Genomic DNA, 19205 nt, shown 5'->3' with positions numbered 1-19205 from the left:
CTAAAGCGAGATGAGCGCCGCAACCCCAGAGCTGGCCATGACTGGACCTAATTATCAGGGGTCCCTTTACCTTTACCTTTTTACCTTTCCAGAACAACAACAAAAAAGGCTTGCTTGAAATTTTATTTAGTCACTAGAACATTGCTATTTTAATTGAGGCACATCAAAAAGCAGGGGATCCAGAAGGCCTTGCACCAAATGCTATAGGCGATTTGAATCAGCCTGGCTGTCGGGACCCACTTCCCATCTCCAATGTGGCAAAGCAGCTTGGCCGCAACGCTTCTTGAAAACACCTGTCAAGGCACCCCTGGAGAGAACAAGTGGCGAGCAGCTTCCCCACACGCCACTGTGCGCCTCACGCACCAAGGCCATTCCCTGGAGAGCTCTCCTCACACCAAGAGGTTGTTCAGCTGGAGAGCACTGGAAAGGCTGCAGTTCAAGCGATGCAGAGCTCCAAGTATTTGACATCTGACGCAAAAGATGCATCCGTCAAATACGCACATTCACTTTCTAGTGTTTGTCAAAGCCAGTACAAGAGAAAGAGAGAGAGAGAGAGAGAGAGAGAGAGAGAGAGGCCCTTTCGACAGCAGCTAATCAGCAAGTGGAAAGAGTAGCAGGAAACAGAAGGTACGGATATTGAAATGGCCCAATTAATGGACCTGGCTCTTCCGGTTCTGGGAAATGGTATTTTTTTAAAAAAGAACATTCACAGCCTTATCAGAAGCAGAAGGGAGGGGGATGCAGGCTACGGCAGTGCATTGCAAATAGCATTACTTACATACAGGAAGCCGGAATTAAATCACTAGAGCATCTTGGGGCAAATGACAGTTCCTCAACAGGGCAGGATAGCAAGCAACACAGTAGATGCGAAACCTCCTCTGGTGGTTATCAGCTGTCAAAACAATGACACGGCCCATTCCACACTGTACACAAGAGGTCTTGCAAGGAAGAAAGAAGCAGTAACAGAGAAGAGCGCCCAAAGAGGTAGCTGAGCATACAAGACTCCTGTACGGACTATGAATAAACGACATTTATCCCAATTATAGTTTCCCCCCCCCTCCTTTCCTTGAGTTGGTAAGGTGAAGAGATACTGGTAGCAGGAAAGTACAAGGTGCAAATGAATGCTAGAAGTGAACTTGGGTGTGTAAACAGGAATGAGAATATTTCAGAGGAACCTATCGTTATGGTCTGAAAATGAAATGTCTGGGTTCACACTGGAAGCCAATTTTCTCCTTCTCTGCGACCTGAAGTAACAGCAGCCCAGGGAAGAGGAAAAATCTAGTTTTCTTCAGCATACTGTGACAGGGACACCCCTCCCGCCCCTCACAAAGGGCAGCAGAAAACAACAGGACATCACACTCTTTCCGAGGCAGATCTTGCTTCAAATGAAACATGTGATATATTTTTCTTAAAATGTTTTTTAAAAAAATGTTTAAAATGCCAATTCCAAAGCCAAATACAATCCATCACCGCCACGTTTTGCAGGTTTAAAGGGGGGGGGGGAAGAGTCTGGCTGCGAGAGCTAGAACAACAGTAAACTGAGCAGCCCTTCATGATTCACCACCCCACCCCCCGGTGTGTGAGCCCATGGACAGAGGAATACCTGCCTCTCTGCCATTTCCCTCCATTCAGTAGCGCTGGCCCTCTCTGCAGCTGCAGATATGGTAGGGCTTTGGTACAGCACCGCTTGGCTTTTCTCCTTGCAGCAAAGTGAGTACAGCACCAGAAAGGAGGAAGGCTGGAGCGCAGCAGGCTGACTGGCTGAAGCAGCCTTTGCCTAGAGGGTGAGAGAGAATTCATGGATGGATGGATGGAGGGAGGAGTGAAAAGGCTGGAGGCAAGCAGAGGCTGGAAGTCCCAGAGGGAGACTGGCTAGCTGGAGGGGGGGGAGAACCTGAATATAAAAAAGAGAATGAATGAATGAATGAATGGGGAGGAGGAAGGGAGAGGGAAGGGATGTCCCCATGCAGGCAGTGGTGCCAAAAGTCTGATTAGGGACTGAACATCATCTCTTCCTCCATTAACTCCGAATGTGCAGAACTTCAGAGGCTCGCTTCAAGTAAAGCATCTACACAAGATGCTAAAGGAGGATAAAATGCTAAGGTGTGGCATTTATTTTCATAATCTGGACAGGAAATCTCTTAAAGTAAACACACCCGCTGAGAATTTATAGTCCACACAGATGTGTGCTATGAAGAGGAGCTGAGTGGGAGAGGGACCTGGAATATTAAATGATTTTTTTAAATAAAGAAACCATACCACTCCAGTTTTGAGAGAGAGGCAGGCTTTTACTTGGGCTTTGGAAATGGCTTGATATTGCCCCCCCCCCCCATGTCAACGAAGTCCAAAGCCTGGCAGCCACTCAAAGGATGCAGCGGCAGTGATGCCGTTTCCTGGCAGTGGGCTGGCCACTGCTGGAAGGAGAATGCTGGACTAGATGGACCCTCCACCTGAGGCAGAAAAAGCACGTCTCATGCTTCAGCAGTGCAGCAGAAAAATATTAATAACGAAACAGATGACTCATTCAGTGCACATGCACACACAAAAAAGTACAAACTCTAATTAAACTGCAGTTATGAGCACTGGTTTCAGGAATAAATTTTGTTTTGGAATAGTGTTCCATCTAGCCAAGGGTGCAATTAAGTTGTGACAGCAGCAAGGCCTAAGCCAGGTCCCACCAATTCCCTGGGAAATGGAAAGGTGGGGAGATATTTAAAGAGCAACACTACTGAAACTGTTCTTTTCCTCCAAGTGAGAGTCACTTTCAGCCTCTTCCAGTTTTAAAGTGCTGCACTTTAAATCCCACTCTCTACTTTAAATTGGATTGAGCATCACATCCAGCATGACCCTTAAGTGTGCATGTAGGATCTATGCGCATGTGTGCAGACACTCCACCCCCTCTTATAAGATACATGAACTTCCCAAGCATATTCCACATCTTTCCTATCAGCACATGTATGAGAACAAGCTCTAGATTCTCAGGCATATGTTCACAGGTATGTGTCATGACAGACTAAGCAGTAAGAGCTAACTCATCATCTGACTTATGCTCTCTTTTAAGTGGAGAGGTCAGGAGAAATGAGCAGGAGGCTCCAATTCTGTTCAGACAGAGGGGAAGTTCAAATTGCCACCATCATCCCATTGAGACTTTTGCAAATTCCTTTCCAGAAAAAATACTGGCCAGCAGGGGCACTGAAGTAGGAGGAGTTTGGACTTCATATCCCGCCTTTCACTCCCCTTAAGGAGTCTCAAAGCGGCTAACAATCTCCTTTCCCTTCTTCCCCCACAACAAACACTCTGTGAGGTGAGTGGGGCTGAGAGACTTCAGAGAAGTGTGACTAGCCCAAGGTCACCCAGCAGCTGCATGTGGAGGAGCGGGGAAGCGAACCCGGTTCCCCAGATTACAAGTCCACCGCTCTTAACCATTACACCACACTGACTCTCCAGTAGATTCTGGACAAAGAATCATGTCAAAATGACACACAAGATTGGGGCTTGCATGTCAGCTGATGAAATATAAGAAAACATATTTCCATTCAAGGACTGACCATGATTTAAACTGTAGCTGTGCTCCCATGACTGATGCCATGACATTCATGGTAGGTAACTGGGAAAGGGTGAGGGAGAAGCCACAACAAAAAACCTATTTTTTCTGTTCCACGACCCTGGCATAATCTTGATCTTTTTTTGACAAATGGCAGGAGGTTCTTCCCCGTTCTCTCTCATCCAATGACACAAACCTGTCTATCGTAATATATTATCGCACGGTCGTTCCTCTGGGCATCCGCAGGCTGTCTCAAGTCCTGGGCATTAGCTTACAGCGACTCGTGGCAGCATGGGGAATCCTTGTAGAAAGAGCTGACAGTGGAGGCACAAAATCCCCATTCCCCACTAGAAGATTATCATTTCAATATAACATCAAAAGGACCGTGAGAAAGGAACATTTGCCCTTCCTTTCCGTTTCTGCTCACCCCAGTTAAGCGGCTGATAGTAGAATCGCTGCCAAAGGGTGTCAGCTACTGACAAGGCTGCGAACAGAACAGAAAGATGCTATTTGCATGGAGAGAAGCTTCCCCTCTTTGATCACAGCTGCAAGCCGCACCTGCTTAAAAAGGCAGCAGCTACACAGGCTACATGTCGTCCCTGTAGTCAAAACAGAAGGAAACAGCGGAGAAGTGCTGACTGAAGAGAGATGACACGAATCGCTGACCCCCCTTTCTGCAAGCTGATAGCAAACGGCTGCCTGCCCCGCAACTTCAGAGAAATCAAAGAGAGAACCCAAAGGGAGTGAAGAGCTTTGCTTGCATCCCCTCTCTCTACCTGTGGCAAGGTGCATCCCTCAGACACAGCCGCAAGGAAGAGGAACTGTGGAGAGGGGGGAAGATGATGGAATGAGCAGCAGGGAAGGAAGAGGAGAGAGATGGAGCATCAAAAGGAAAATGTGAGCCAACAGCTGGGAAGGGAGCTTAAATCCTCCCATCTACCCCCTTTAAAAGCCATGTCATACAGGGTTGCTAAAGCACATGATAAAGGGCACTTTCTGGCATCCTAGGCTCGTCTGTCGCACCTTCCAGCCTGCAGGGCAAACTCTATTGTTGTTCAAAGCCTGTGCGCTGTTGTACACAGCCTCCGTTACTCACAAAATGCTCTTGGTGCAGTTGCTGCTTTTACAGATATATTATAGTGACAGGGTGTAGATACGGTGCATTGTACTTCAGGATAGAAAGTGAAACTAAAAAGGGGAAGCAATGTGGTTGGAATATGGATAAGTCGGGATAGGGCATTTAAAAGGGGGGGTATTATATTCAGCTAAGTTATACAGTACCTACAGTAGACCCGTAACAATTATTGGAACTAAGTTAGTCACGCCCATTCATTTCAATGGGTCTGCTCTAGACCAACACTGGCTGCAACCCTATGCAATAGTGCTTAAGTGGTTCCAAAGGTTGGTCTAGAGGTGGATGATAAACACTCCAGAAAGCCAGAGTAAAACTTGGACCATCTTGGCTGTGAGTCCTGTGGGGCCTTCTCCCTGCCAGGCAAGCCTTTTCCACTGGCCTGGGAGGGTGGGGCCCTGACTGACTCCAGCTACAAAAGCTGAGGCTGCTGAACAGACACTTGAGCTAGGGTGCTGTTTAAGTGTGATGGGGTGGTTGTTGCTGTTGGTTTTTTGTATCTTTATTTGAGATCTTGTTGTGATTATGTGGAAATTGTTCCGTTTGGTTGGGCATTTTTATGTTTTGTTTATTGTTTGAAACTACTTGCAATTGTTACACCGTATTGCGTATTGTTTCATGTTGTAAGCCGTCTTTAGCACGGTTTGAATTATGGAAAGGAGGCAGACAAATAAAATAATGTATGTATGTATGAGTGGACCTCTGGCTCACGAACAAAACCTGGCCAGCCAAACCTCCCAATATGGCCTGCAAGGCTGTTTCAAGGAAGCCATTCCCACCCAGCCAACACCTGATCTCATACATTATGACATCAAGTGACCGATTAGGTAAGCTGTCCCACTAACCTCTCATATTTGGGACAGGCCCACACACAGCTTGTCTGAGGCTCAGGGTAGGAGTCTTGTTCTTGGCATGACAGCGTAAGTCTGGAATGCCCCTGGCAGGGTCCCCCAGCTGGCTTAGCCCTCTGAGTCCCAAGGCCAGTATACCCTGCTGCCCCTCCCTCTTCGCAGGCCTGCATTTGGCCCACCAAGGAGTAGAAAAATAACAACCAAAGAACATTATTCACCCTTGATTTGCCATTTCATCAGAATCCATGACTGTGGCTTGTTTCTCCCTATCATGATCACTATTCAACCTAAAAACCATGGTTTGTGGCTGGCTTGTTTAGAACCCCAGGCTCATCAGAACTAATGGGAAGTTGAGCTTAACCACAACTTCATTGTTCATTTCTTCTGTATGCCTCAGGAAAGAGTAAAGCAAGAGCAAACTGGCCAGCATACCTTCTGCTCATGCACAAAAAATCAGGATAAACTACAAACCCCGGCTTATTCTGACATGTGGATGTGGCCAGCTTTCCTTCTCTTTCAGATGGGATTCTTTCCAAATCCTCCTGGACTCTGCTGATAACAGGCCTGATCAGATCATGTGGCCAAAAGTCACTCAGTTAACTTCATGGCTGAGAAGGGTTTTGAACCTGGGTCTTCCTGACCCAAGACCAATGCTCTGGCCACTGGCTCTCATAGATAGCTTTAGAGAAACCCCACCACAAAAACCTAGAAAAGCACTTACCTAGTCCCCTTTGTACACTAGCAAGTCAGGTAGAACACAAGCTTAACAACACACTCTTAAGGACAATTGCTAGGCAGATGAAAAAGGCAACAATGCCTTCTATCAGCCAGGGGCTTTGAAAACTACCCTATCCATGACCAAAGGCCACCCAAGCAATAAATAAAGGGCAAGCTTAACACAGCATGTCTTCTCCAAGGCATAAGCAGATGTGATGCGACGTCCTGAAAGTGCTGCCAGCTACAGCGATGTTCTGCTTGTAAGCTGCGCTAAGAGGGAATTACAATAATTGAGCCTTTGGGTCATGGAGGGCTGAGCTGCCGCTGCAAAGCCATCACGGGATAAAGCTGAGGCCTTCGTGGATTGCACTATATCCGAAGCATATCTGTCACTCAGAGGCAAACCAACACTCTGGGGCTGCTGCAAAAGTGACACAGTCAGAGGCATCACCAAGGGCATACTCAAAAGGATTTCATGCAAATCACTAAATCGCCTTTGGTGCACACATTCACAAAATATACTGTGCGTGAAGACACATGTGAAAAGATTCTAAGTCTACATTCATGACTTCAAATAAGAGAGTCACTACATTACCGTTACTTTGAGTGAAACAACCTATATTGAAAGCTATGTAGTTTTACGCAGACAAACCTAGACTGAAAGTGAAAAGGTCCAAATCTAGCCAAGGAAAAACATGGAGCCAGCCTTGGGAAGACATGTTTCTTCCGCCTCTGCCAAGAGAAAATCCAACGGCCCATTCCCTTCCCTGCCTGAATTTTAGTATTACATGGACCCCAAAGGTAACCATGGAAAACACTAGTTGTGTTTCCTCTCAAACAGGGTTCAATGTCCCATTTCACCCTAGATTAACAACAGAGACATACACTGCTAAATAATAGTGAAGGCAAGGAAGGGAAGGGAAGAGAGGAAGGACACAGTCCCAGGCTGGTCTATGGTCTGTGAACAATAAACAATAAACATGACACATGCACTGGATTGATGTAACCAGCCGTGATGAAAGGAAAGACTAGTTCCATGCCGTATTAGAATTTCATTATTACCATAAAGAGAGAGAAAGCCACTTTGAAGGTTTAAGTCAGTGCACTCTTCTCACTGATCAGGAAAAGAGAGATATGTTTCTGTCCTGGAGCATGAGATCTAGACTAAGGAGGGACCTTAGTCTTCAGCGAGGGACCAGGTCATCTTAAATCACTCCAGAGGGAAAGAAACTGGAAGGCTTTCACTGCACCAACTTTGGTGGTCTTCTTGATCCAAAGCAAATGAAAAGCCAGCCTCTGCACCCCCACCTTGATTTTTTTGCAGCTCGTCTATTATATAGCATACCTGCCGCCTTTCAAAGATTTTCATAACTCAAGAGGGATTCCAGAGGCCCAACAAATTTATGTAAGTAATGAGAAGGGAGAGGGGGAATAAAAACCAAGCACTTAACGGAAGGGCTGGATTTTCTTTATCTATGACAGATGTCCAGCATTCCCAAAGCAGCATTTAGTGCCACTTCCTAAATACTTGACCAAAAAGAAAAAGGGAGGGGAAAACCCCTGACAAATTAATTTTAATTCTATTGTGAAAACTAAAGCAGTAACAAGGTTGACAGCAGGGGATGTTATAAGCTCGCTTAGCAGGAGGATCAAGCAAAGTGGTGACACGCTGCATGACCTCAGGGGTTAAAGATGCAATTTTCCATCTGGCCGCATCTGGCTTTTCAACATAAAATGTTGACGACACCTGCCGAGATGCCTGTATGAGCTGCCTCCGCTGCTCTCTACGTATCCGCTGCAACCTGGGAGAGCCTATTAACAGCTTCCCCCTTTCGTGTTTTGCAGATTTGTGCAATATGGCTCACCCACCCCTAATTGCTGCACTGCATACAAATAGAATGGTTTATGTGGAATGCATATAAGGGAATAATTAAAGCAATAGCTATTAGAAAATTACTGGGCATGCAGTATTTGCTTTATGGTGCAGCATATGCTGAGTCTGATACTGCCAAATGCTTTCTTGAAATAAGTTGAAGGGAGGAGCCGAGAAGAGAAGAGAAGAGAAGAGAAGAGAAGAGAAGAGAAGAGAAGAGAAGAGAAGAGAAGAGATTAGCCACATGCCGTGTCTCAGACTTAAGGATGTTTTCCAGGGGGGATATTACCATATTGACTCAAAAGTAATGCACACTTTTTGGGGGGCCAAATCACGTCGTGAAAATTAGGGTACACATTAGTAGATTTGATGGCGCATTTACATTTGCCAGGAAATACTTTTTTGGTTTTGAAAACTGAGGTGCGCGTTAGATTCAATGGAGCATTAGATTGGCGTAAATACGGTAACCTTTGCTCATGTTTTACCACAGCAAGCAATACCCGACGTAACTGGAAAGGATATGAATTAGTACTGCTACAGGGATACAACTTAGCACACAGGGGACAAAAATTTACTGGATCCAACTGGGTTTTTTAATTATTAAAAAAACACCCCACTACTATTTACTATCCCACCACCCTCTCCACTTAGCCAGAAACTGTAGTCCTGGCATTTTCTCATTCCACCAATTGTGTCACCATGATAAATTACCTGCCCTCTTAATCTCCTTTTTAGTTCCACTAATACCATGTATTTCAATACTTTCATTCACCTTTTATCCTTCAAACGTATCGTAGCATGGAACAAACAGACCAGAGATTTGTAGTTAAAAGCTGAAGGTAAGATAATTAATAAATCTTACTTATAATATATGTTTCCTTACAGCTAGGTTATTAGACTTGGTTCAGTAGTTGATGTTATTGTTGCTTAATGGTGTTGATTTAAGATGTCTGGATGCTTGTTTTAGTTTCTGCAGCCACACAGATAACCATAACCAGCTGCCCTTCGTAAGTCCACCTCAGTAAACTCACAGGCTTGTTCAACAGGCTTTACTTGACGTCTTCCTTCTGGACAGGGTTCACAGCCTTACACAATCAGGAACTCGCTGCTTCCTGCGGTCAACTGACAGCTACAGCCACACTGTCCTCAGTTATACCCCAAAGCTGTTGCTGGAAGCCTTCCAACTCCTCTCTTGCAGAGCTTCTTCACTTCTGTCTTCCATGATTTCAGCCTCTAGGCTGATCCCATACTCTTCAGGTATGCTGCTGCTTCAGGTTCTCACTCCAGGCTTCCTTAACGTTCCATCAGACTGCCCAACTGGCTCTGAAACAGCACTGAGCTTAGCTTTATATACCCTTCGGCCAGGACCTCCAACCAATCAACATGTTTCTGCTAGATTCAAAACCTATAATTATGGGCCAATAGATTTGAATGGAATGTCCACTATGGAAGTGAGAGCTGGACCATAAAGAAGGCTGATCGCCGAAGAATTGATGCTTTTGAATTCTGGTGCTGGAGGAGACTCTTGAGAGTCCCATGGACTGCAAGAAGATTAAACCTATCCATTCTTAAGGAAATCAGCCCTGAGTGCTCACTGGAAAGACAGATCCTGAAGCTGAGGCTCCAATACTTTGGCCACCTCATGAGAAGAGAAGACTCCCTGGAAAAGATTGTTGGGAAAGATTGAGGGCACAAGGAGAAGGGAATGACAGAGGATGAGATGGTTGGACAGTGTTCTCAAAGCTACCAACATGAGTTTGACCAAACTGCAGGAGGTAGTGGAAGACAGGAGTGCCTGGCGTGCTCTGGTCCATGGGGTCATGAAGAATCGGACACGACTAAACAACAAAACTGACTACTTAGATGCTACTGCCCCATACATAAAAGTTGAATCCTTGCCTGCACATCGCTGTAACCTTATAAACAGTGGGCAACTGTGACAGTTTGACTGCCAAATGGCAGGCTGCCAACAGAATTCATATGCTATGTACTATGTATATATTATTTGGCTCTAGCCTGGAGCAAAAGACAAGGGTTTTCTTCTTCATGCAGTTAAATATGTATGCCAAGCAGTATTTTAATATAAATTATTTAACAAAATTTATATATTGCTTAATTGTAAATAAAACCTCTAAGCAGTTTTACCACCACCATAACATTAAAACAAAGTTTCTCTACACAGGCAATTACTCTTATCTCCACACCTCCAATTTTGCCACACAGAGTCATTCCAAATGCTCAGGGACTTCTGACAAGTCTTGAAGTGGTGGCAAAAAGCACCATCTAATACCACCATTTCTGCTGGTTAGCAGGTATAGAAGTCAGTCAGTAGACCAGATGACTATTTCTATTATCAGAAAACATCTCAAATTAGAAAACTTGAAGTATAAGTTCTCTTTACACCAAAACTTGGGACACTCAGCTGCAACTAATCCATCAATAGTACTCAACTCTTCAGAGACTATTTCCTCTAAATGCTTACATTTGGAATGCAATTTACCATATTTTTCGCTCTATAGGACGCACTTTTCCCCCTTCAAAAATGAAGGGGAAATGTGTGTGCGTCCTATGGAGCGAAGAAGCCATAGTCCCGCGACCCTCTCCCGGCTGGAGAGGTGACACGTGGCTATGGCAGGAGCCTCTATAGCCGCATGTCACCTCTCCAGCCTGGAGCGCGCACGGGGGGCTAAAGCAGCCCCCCACGACCCTCTCCCAGCTGGAGAGGTGAGCGGCGACTACGGCAGGAGCCTCTTTAGCCGCACACCACCTCTCCAGCCGGGAGAGCGCACGCGCGGCTAAAGCAGCCCCCCGCGACCCTCTCCCAGCTGGAGAGGTGACGCGCGACTATGGCAGGAGCCTCTCCGCTGCGCGCCTTTCCCCGCTTCCCGACCTGCTCTTTGGGGCTGGTGGTGGGCTTCCCCCTGCCAGCCCCAAAGAGCAGGTCGAAAAGAACCTGAAGCCTGGAGAGCGAGAGGGGTCGGTGCCCACCGACCCCTCTCGCTCTCCAGGCTTCCAAGGTAGCCACCTGAAGGCGACTGAACGCACCTTAAACGACACCTTGTTTTAGAGGGGGAAAACAAGAGTGGGAAAATTCTCCCCCTCTCTGCGCGCCTCCTGCCGCTTCACTGAAGGGGCGCTGGGCAGAGAGGGGGAGAATTTTTTTTCTTGTTTTCCCCCCTCTAAAACAAGGTGCGTCCTGTTGCCCGGTGCGTCCTATAGAGCGAAAAATACAGTAGTTAAAGCTGGTTTATTACACCTTTGGTGGGCATGCTCTAAGGCAGTGGTTCCCAATAAGCTAAGTACTGCAGGCCCCCTGTTTTTCGAAAGCCAAGCCATGGACCCTTTACTTTTGGAAAAGTTGATATCTCTATCCCAGTTGGGAACCACTGCTCTAAGGCACAAACTTTCTAAGATATGGTTCTACATTTTATAACTTGAATTAAACTTTATATAATCTGAAGTTTGCCTTAGTGTGATTTAGATGAAATCAGGAGGAAGGACAACCAACTTATTATTAGTTTGTTGATTGCAGCTATTTAGACAGTAAACTAGAAAGTGAGAACACTACTCAGTAAGAGAGATTGGATGTAGAAGATTATATATTTTGCATTCTCATTTTGTATTTTTATGTTGTGAACAGCCCTGTGATCTTCGGATGAAGGGTGGTATACACATTTTAATAATAATAACAACAACAACAACAATTCATGATTCTCAGTGAGAAAAAGATTCAAAGCCCAGTGGTGGCAATTATATTTGAAACCATGGAGACAAGACTTGCAAAAGACCCCATAGTTCAAGCATATCCCTTCCATCATTTTTTCAAACACTTTTACTTACCCTCAGCACAAATACGCTTATCCATATTTAGCCATGCCTTTCCTTTCGGCCACAATACTCTTTTGCTTCCAGATTTGCAAGCAATCAAAATTTTTGATTCAGAATAAATGCCTACAGATTAGGTGTCTTTATGCAAAATAAAGACACTGCATAATCTTTTTTTTTGTCAGAATTTGGGAGTTCTTTGGTACACAATATGAAAAGCCTACAATATATCTCCTCAGCTGAATGAGTTTGTATTGCACTCTGCAAAACGCTGCTTAGCAATTTTACTTTAACGTAGTTAAGCCATTTTCCTGGTTCTCAAAATTGTCACAACACAGGAATTTTTTTAACACTCGCAGCCTACTTTTGTGTGTGTTGTATGTGTGTGTGTATGCAACTTTTCTGAAGAAAGCAAATCTTATCCTCAATGTAGAATTCAATTAAAAGTTTCTGCTTTTGCCTTCCAAGAAAACAATGCCATTTGCAATAAGGAATTTGAATACCGGATCAATCATACCAAAAATGCTTTCATCAAGAGAATGACAAGACATAAAACTTACTTGGCTTTTTGAATCCAAACGCAGTAATCTGTGATATAAAGGTCATTAAGAATATATGCAGGATCATTTTCTCGAAAAATCTTGTGAATATCTAACAGACACTTCAGAACTGCACTTTTGCCTGTAAGAGAGGAAACCATATGAACACATTTACATTTTTTATCCCCACCAGCCAGTCCTTATAAAACTCTCCTACTTGAAAATTTGGATGGAAGTTGACTGAACACCTTATCAGTAACATGCTATTAGTTGCAGCAAATTATCCCTTTAGGATAAATCAGTGGTTCATGAAAACCTGAGAAGATTGCAGATTGCCAGCATAGTAAAACCCCTGTTTACATGTCAGAATTAAGGAAGAAGAGCAAAACTTTAGCAGACTGGTTCACACATAATGCAAAAACAGTTGAAATAGCGGTTTAAAACAACCTCTGGTTTGAAGGTGGCTTGTTTAGGAACTGAAGGAAGCAAAATAAGAGGCAAAACCTCAAATGGTACTCAAAGGTAAATCTTCATCCAGTATTAATAGTCCTTGCGGGGTGTAAAACAATTAAATGTACTATGTGGTTTGGTTGAAGATAGCCTTCCTCAATGGTACTGGAGGAGACTCTTGAGAGTCCCCTGGACTGCAAGAAGATCAAACCTCTCCATTCTTAAGGAAATCAGCCCTGAGTGCTCACTGGAAGGACAGATCGTGAAGCTGAGGCTCCAATACTTTGGTCACCTCATGAGAAGAGAAGACTCCCTGGAAAAGACCCTGATGTTGGGAAAGATGGAGGGCACAAGGAGAAGGGGACGACAGAGGACGAGATGGTTGGACAGTGTTTCTCGAAGCTACCAGCATGAGTTTGACCAAACTGCGGGAGGCAGTGGAAGACAGAAGTGCCTGGCGTGCTCTGGTCCATGGGGTCATGAAGAGTCGGACATGACTAAACGACTAAACAACAACAAGCCTTCCTCAAAGTTACATGGTAAAAGATTCTCCCGTCAAGGCAGCGTCTCTCTGGTGTGTACCTGTTCCCAATTGCTTCAAGAATTACCTGCAACTTGCAGCAGACCCTGGATGTAACTGAGGATTTAGTTCTGGGTTACCTCTCTGACCAACTGTGCTGTGATGGGGCCTCAGACAGGAAGAGGCAGCTTTTAAAACGTGGGTGCCATTCAAAAAAAGGGCTTTGCAAAAGCAGAAACTAGCAGGCTGAATGTTGTCTGCCGGCATAACCAGTAGAATTGCTGCAAAACGACTGAGCACGTTCCCAGTTCCAAAAAGGAGGCAGGCACTACATGCCTTCTGGAGCTTCTGAATTACCTGAATAATCAATCAACCTTATAAGAATCAATCCCAGTAGTTACACAACTATGTCACAATCTCCCCTTTTAAAGTTGGGTTCTTGTAGGAGTGGGAGTGTAAGAAAGAGGGGTCAGCAGCATTATTATTAATAACATTACTATTACTATTTATGTGATTTATGTAGTGCCCTTCATCACTTGGGGCAGTTCACAGGATCCAATGGAAAGGGTGGAAAGAGTGTGTGAGAGGCTGCAGGTAAGCTGACTGCAAAGAGCTGGCTTCGTCAAAAGTGTAATTTGATGAGATGTGTAAATCTGATGTGTCTCTTCTCTTCTTAGTGAGGAGGAGAGACTGTTAAGCAGAGAAGGAATTCCTTGCAGGGTGAGAGGCCTCTGCCCCCAGGCAGGGGGGCAAATTCAGCCCCCCCCCAGACCTCTCTGTCTGGCACTTAAGACTCTTCACTTGTCACACCCCCTCCTCATCTCCATTTGTTCTCCCACAGGAGGCTTACTTCTTGCCCTCCTTGAGTATTTTTTGCCTGGCTGGAATATGCCCTTGAATTCTTGGCATACATGTACGTATGCAAGTGTGTGCCAATACTCGCCCACTGTACAAAGGAAAAATTTGCCTCTGGCCACATCCACTATTGGTACTATTGGCAGATGGTCCCCCAGAAAGTTGCCCAGATGACAATGTGGCCGTCAGTCTGAAAAAAGCTCCCCAGTCCTGCCTTAAAGGGGCAGGAGAATAGAAACTTGGTTTTTCCATTACACATTGAGAGTAAAGGCTACATCTTGTTTCAATGGGTTTCTTGCATGTCAGCGCAGGTGCCTAAATATTAATGAAATGCTCAGTTTCTCATAAGGTAACAAGACCAGTTCCTGCAATTTGGCGGACTGCTGCTATTCCAGGTAACACACCATCTCAAGACTGCTGTGGGCAGAAAAATGAAGCAAGCTTTTAAAGTGAATGAGAGCCCAGTTATACAGCAACGTTAAATTGATTTCTGAAGCACGAGACCTCTGCACTGAACAGCTTCAACCCACTTCTCCACCATCACTTCCTGTTCTCCAGAGGATTTTTCTTCTGCAAAAAGCAATGCTAAAAGTTCAAATATATCATGAAATGCTCATGGGCCGGTGGGGAGAATACAAACCTACGATTTGTCAGCATAAGCACCTGAATGAAAGAAAGAGGGGTAGGGTGGCAGCTTTCAAAGACTTTGAGCCTTGTTCTCCCTTGTAACTCCACATCAGAGTCTGAAAGGGATAAGTAATGGGCGATGTGAGAAATCAAATGCTCCTGGGTTGTATTCGACTCAAAACTCCCTCTGCTGTCGAAGATCCCACGACTTGGAATATCTCCAGCTGGGAGAGATTGAGACGGAACAGAATAGGTAAAAGGTTTGCAGAGAAGGAATGTGCTATAAAACAAAGTCCAGGGCTCCCTGCTCCCTGCAGCGCGGGGAAGAAACAAGCTAGTGAGAGAACACATGCACAAAGCTGCAAGTCAATTATGGGCCTAAGAACTAACGAGAAAACTTTGCTCTCCATTGGGTTAGAGCTATCATATGCCTGCCCTCTTCTACACCCTAAAGCTTACTGCTGGAAAGTTGTGGAAATCAAAATTTGGCCTACATACATGAGAAAAAGTAATTGTTTGAATCACAGGCATTATTCCTAATTAGACACACTGCTTGAAGTTATGGTTTTTCAGATACATTGCCAAAGAGGCATCTAAAGCAGCCATTAGCAGAATCTGGAGGAACAAGACTATTCAGATACCGATATACTAAAAACATGGCCGATCACGACTTTGTGCTCTAGGGCTGCATTCAACCCTCATTTACTCAGCTGAAATTATTGGCCATAATTAACATTATGGGCCATCAATTCCAAAGCGTCTCCTACAAGCAGAAGTTAGCTGAACACAACCCCTAGTCTTTTGTGCAAGATCCTTTTCAACAGGGAGATTTATTTGTTTACTTGTAGAAACACCCTGCTTTTCTGAAGGCTGTAGAACAGGTTCCCAGACTGCCTCCCATCCAGGCACTGACCAGACCCAGAACTGCTCGGCTTAAGCAGAGTTATTGCCTCATGTGCCTTTGCAGGGATGCTGAAGCTAGTCCAAACAGCTTCTAGCCCAGTAAAGATACAGATCATCGGGATTAAACCCCATTGAAAGCAATGCAGTGGACCATTACAGCAAACTTTAGCTAGGTTTGGGCGAAAGACACTGGACCACACTGCAAGTTAAACAGGCTGTTTTTAAAATGCAGCCAGAACCTACCACACGTCTCTAACAAAAATGCAAACGTATCTCTCCCAGTTCCAAATCAGCACTGTGGTTCAGAGACAGTCCGTCCCCCTGCCTCAAAGGCCTCTCTCCTACTGAGAATACTCAGTCCTCTTTTGGTGTGCCTTCGCCCTGGATGTTTTTCTCTCTAAATATTTTTGTACTTTTGCAAACACTGAGGTTCATCCAAGCCTGGTGATCCACTCCCCTTGTGCGCAGATGTTGCTCTAGCTAAAGAAGGATTCAGAGAGAGTGACTTTGCGATTAAGAAGGTTGGCAACCAACATGAACGTTCCAAACGTTGTTAGGCTACAACTCCTACAATTCCCGCCCACTGGCTGTGCTGCTGGGACCTTGTTGGTTATGCCAAGACAGGATGTACAGTGGTACCTCGGGTTACATACGCTTCAGGTTACAGACTCCGCTAAGCCAGAAATAGTACCTCGGGTTAAGAACTTTGCTTCAGGATGAGAACAGAAATTGTGCTCTGGCGGCGCGGTGGCAGCAGGAGGCCCCATTAACTAAAGTGGTGCTTCAGGTTAAGAACAGTTTCAGGTTAAGAACGGACCTCCGGAACGAATTAAGTACTTAACCCGAGGTACCACTGTATTCTAAAAAGATATCAGGACAAAACCACCAGCTTGGTATCAACACATCTTAAGAAGTAAGATACCAAATGCTTGAGGTGAATTGCCAGGCTACACAAAGTCATGCAACAAGTGAGGTATGTTTTCAGGTTGGATACGTTTGAACCAACCGGAGTTTGAACCAAATATTCAGCCAAGATTAAATGCTGCTGGTATGTCCCTTTTAGTAAACTGTTAGAACTCAAAACACATTTTAATATTTTGTTGCCTGAACAATAGAATCAAACACACCTAAGATTTCATTTCCTGTTACGAAAGCTCACGAACCAGGCCTGGCATCCTAAGCCAATCAGTATTTCAAGACAGCAAGCTCCTTTAAAATAAATGGTATTTGCTTCGTAGAAGATGGATTTGGGTCTAGTGCATAGATATACAAAGAACCTAGGGAGAATGGGAAAGTGAGCCAGAACACATACATCACCTACTTTTATCAAAAGTAGTAGTAGTAGTAGTAGTAGTAATTTATTTAAACCCTGCCCATCTGGCTGGGTTTCCCCAGCCACTCTGGGCAGCGTCCAACAAAATATTAAAAATACATTAAAACATCAGACATTAAAAACTTCCCTAAACAGGGCTGCCTTCAGATGTCTTCTAAAAGTCAGGTACAGTAGTTGTTTATTTCCTTGACATCTGATGGGAAGGTGTTCCATAGGGTGGGCGCCACCACTGAGAAGGCCCTCTGCTTGGTTACCCTGTAACCTCCCTTCTCGCAGGGAGGGAACCGCCAGAAGGCCCTCAGAGCTGGACCTCAGTGTCTGGGCTGAACGATGGGGGTGGAGATGCTCCTTCAGGTATATTGGGCCGAGGCCATTTAGGGCATGTTAGGACAGCACCAACACTTTGAATTGTGCTCAGAAACGTACTGGGAGCCAATGTAGGTCTTTCAGGACCAGTGTTATGTGGTCTTGGCGGCTGCTCCCAGTCACCAGTCTAGCTGCCACTGCTATCTATCTAGATCAAACACAATCCTTACACGTGGAAACAAACTAAATACGTTCTTCCTACCGTTGCTGAAAGCATGTTTTAGCTATACAGGTTGCAGAAGAACATCTGCAAAATTCACAAAATGCATCTGAGCTACTTAATTAATCTATTTTTACACCATCGCTCTCTTCTAGTTTACTAATTATGTCAAAAGCCATTTTAATATTTCATGTCCTACTAACTCGCTAATCAAATGCTTATCAAATTCAACCGAGCTTGTACATGCTGCCTTTTAAAATTAGATCTAAGACGACATGAGAGGAAGTAAAAGTGTTAACATGTCAATGTCCTGCTGATCAAAGGACACCGAGCCGTAATGCACTAACTTATTTTGTTCCCAAGACAAAAGTCTGCACACACACACACACAAAAAGGCAAGCACATGCTCAGGGACCTGGATTCTTTTGTAGTGTTTCCCTAGCAACAGTGAAACTTTTAAAATTCCAAGTTTAAATAGTAATTTAAAGGCCTGGCACAAGAGCTGCTGTGAAAGGCATACTGCCTCCCATATAGCCACTGCTTTTGCTAATCAGGTTTGCTACTTGGCCTGAAGATTACAGGGTCATCCACCCTCAATACCATTCAAGAATGCTTCTCATAGGTTAGTCAATTCAAACGCCCATCCTAAGCCAAAGCACAGACAGACAACAGACACCACTAGAACCTTTTCATCGAAGAATACTGAAGTGTGGCTTCTATAACATGACTAATGCAAAATATTTATCCCATCTTGCTTGCACTTCTCACCCCAGACCACCACTACAGTCCTAACCTTCAGTAGCAAGAGAGGCCTTCTTGTACTCTTAAGAATGCTAGGTTCCCATTCAAAAAAGAAGTTCTAGCCCACATAGCTGCAGAATGGTGGTCCCATGTTTCTGGAACACCCTCCCTAGGAAGGTATGCGTGGCCCCTACAATGCTGTCTTTAAAACAAGCTTTGAAGACCTCCTTATTGCAAGCTTTTAAAATCAGCATTTGGGACTGTGATGAATTGTTTTCTGTCTGTGTTAAAAATGAAAGGTTCTTTTTCTGTAATCTTTTTTAGGATCTCAATTTCTTTTAAAAAACAGGTTTCATTTAAGTATTTTTGTCCACTCTAGGGCATATTGCAAATGTCAGTGGTTTATTCCTCTAATTGTAGATAAATGTGGGCAGGATTACACCCATTACTTATAGATACGACAGGCTTTCAGTGCACGAGTATTGACATTTTAATGCCAATTATTACTCACTTCCATTCATAATACTACATTTGTAGTAATTATCTTTACACACCATTATTAGGACTATTCTTCCAACTTATTTAGTCAAATAACGTGTCATTAAGTTCTCTCAAAGCATCTGGAAAATCATTATCGATCATGCTACACACTCTTCCTTTCTCCAATGAAATAATACAAGTGGAAGTGGTTAAGAACTCATTTTTGTCAACTATACACTCAAGCCCAAGTTATTTAAATTCCAACCACAACTCCAACAATCATTCAACT

General features: G+C 44.4%; 1 protein-coding gene across 2 annotated transcripts in view; it reads right to left on the bottom strand.

The window, feature by feature from the left end:
• SHQ1 (SHQ1, H/ACA ribonucleoprotein assembly factor) overlaps window positions 1-19205 on the bottom strand; it is a 64320-nt gene that overhangs the window by 18791 nt on the left and 26324 nt on the right. For both annotated transcript variants that reach the window (XM_028719380.2, XM_028719379.2), the window contains exon 11: window positions 12503-12623. In XM_028719380.2, the coding sequence (XP_028575213.2) occupies window positions 12503-12623 (121 nt within the window). The remainder of the gene's footprint in view (window positions 1-12502; window positions 12624-19205) is intronic.

This window comes from Podarcis muralis, chromosome 2 (genome assembly GCF_964188315.1).
Source record: "Podarcis muralis chromosome 2, rPodMur119.hap1.1, whole genome shotgun sequence".
Taxonomy (NCBI): domain Eukaryota; kingdom Metazoa; phylum Chordata; class Lepidosauria; order Squamata; family Lacertidae; genus Podarcis; species Podarcis muralis.
The sequence above is the reverse complement of the archived record's forward strand: the minus strand, read 5'-3'. Positions and strand labels throughout refer to the sequence as shown.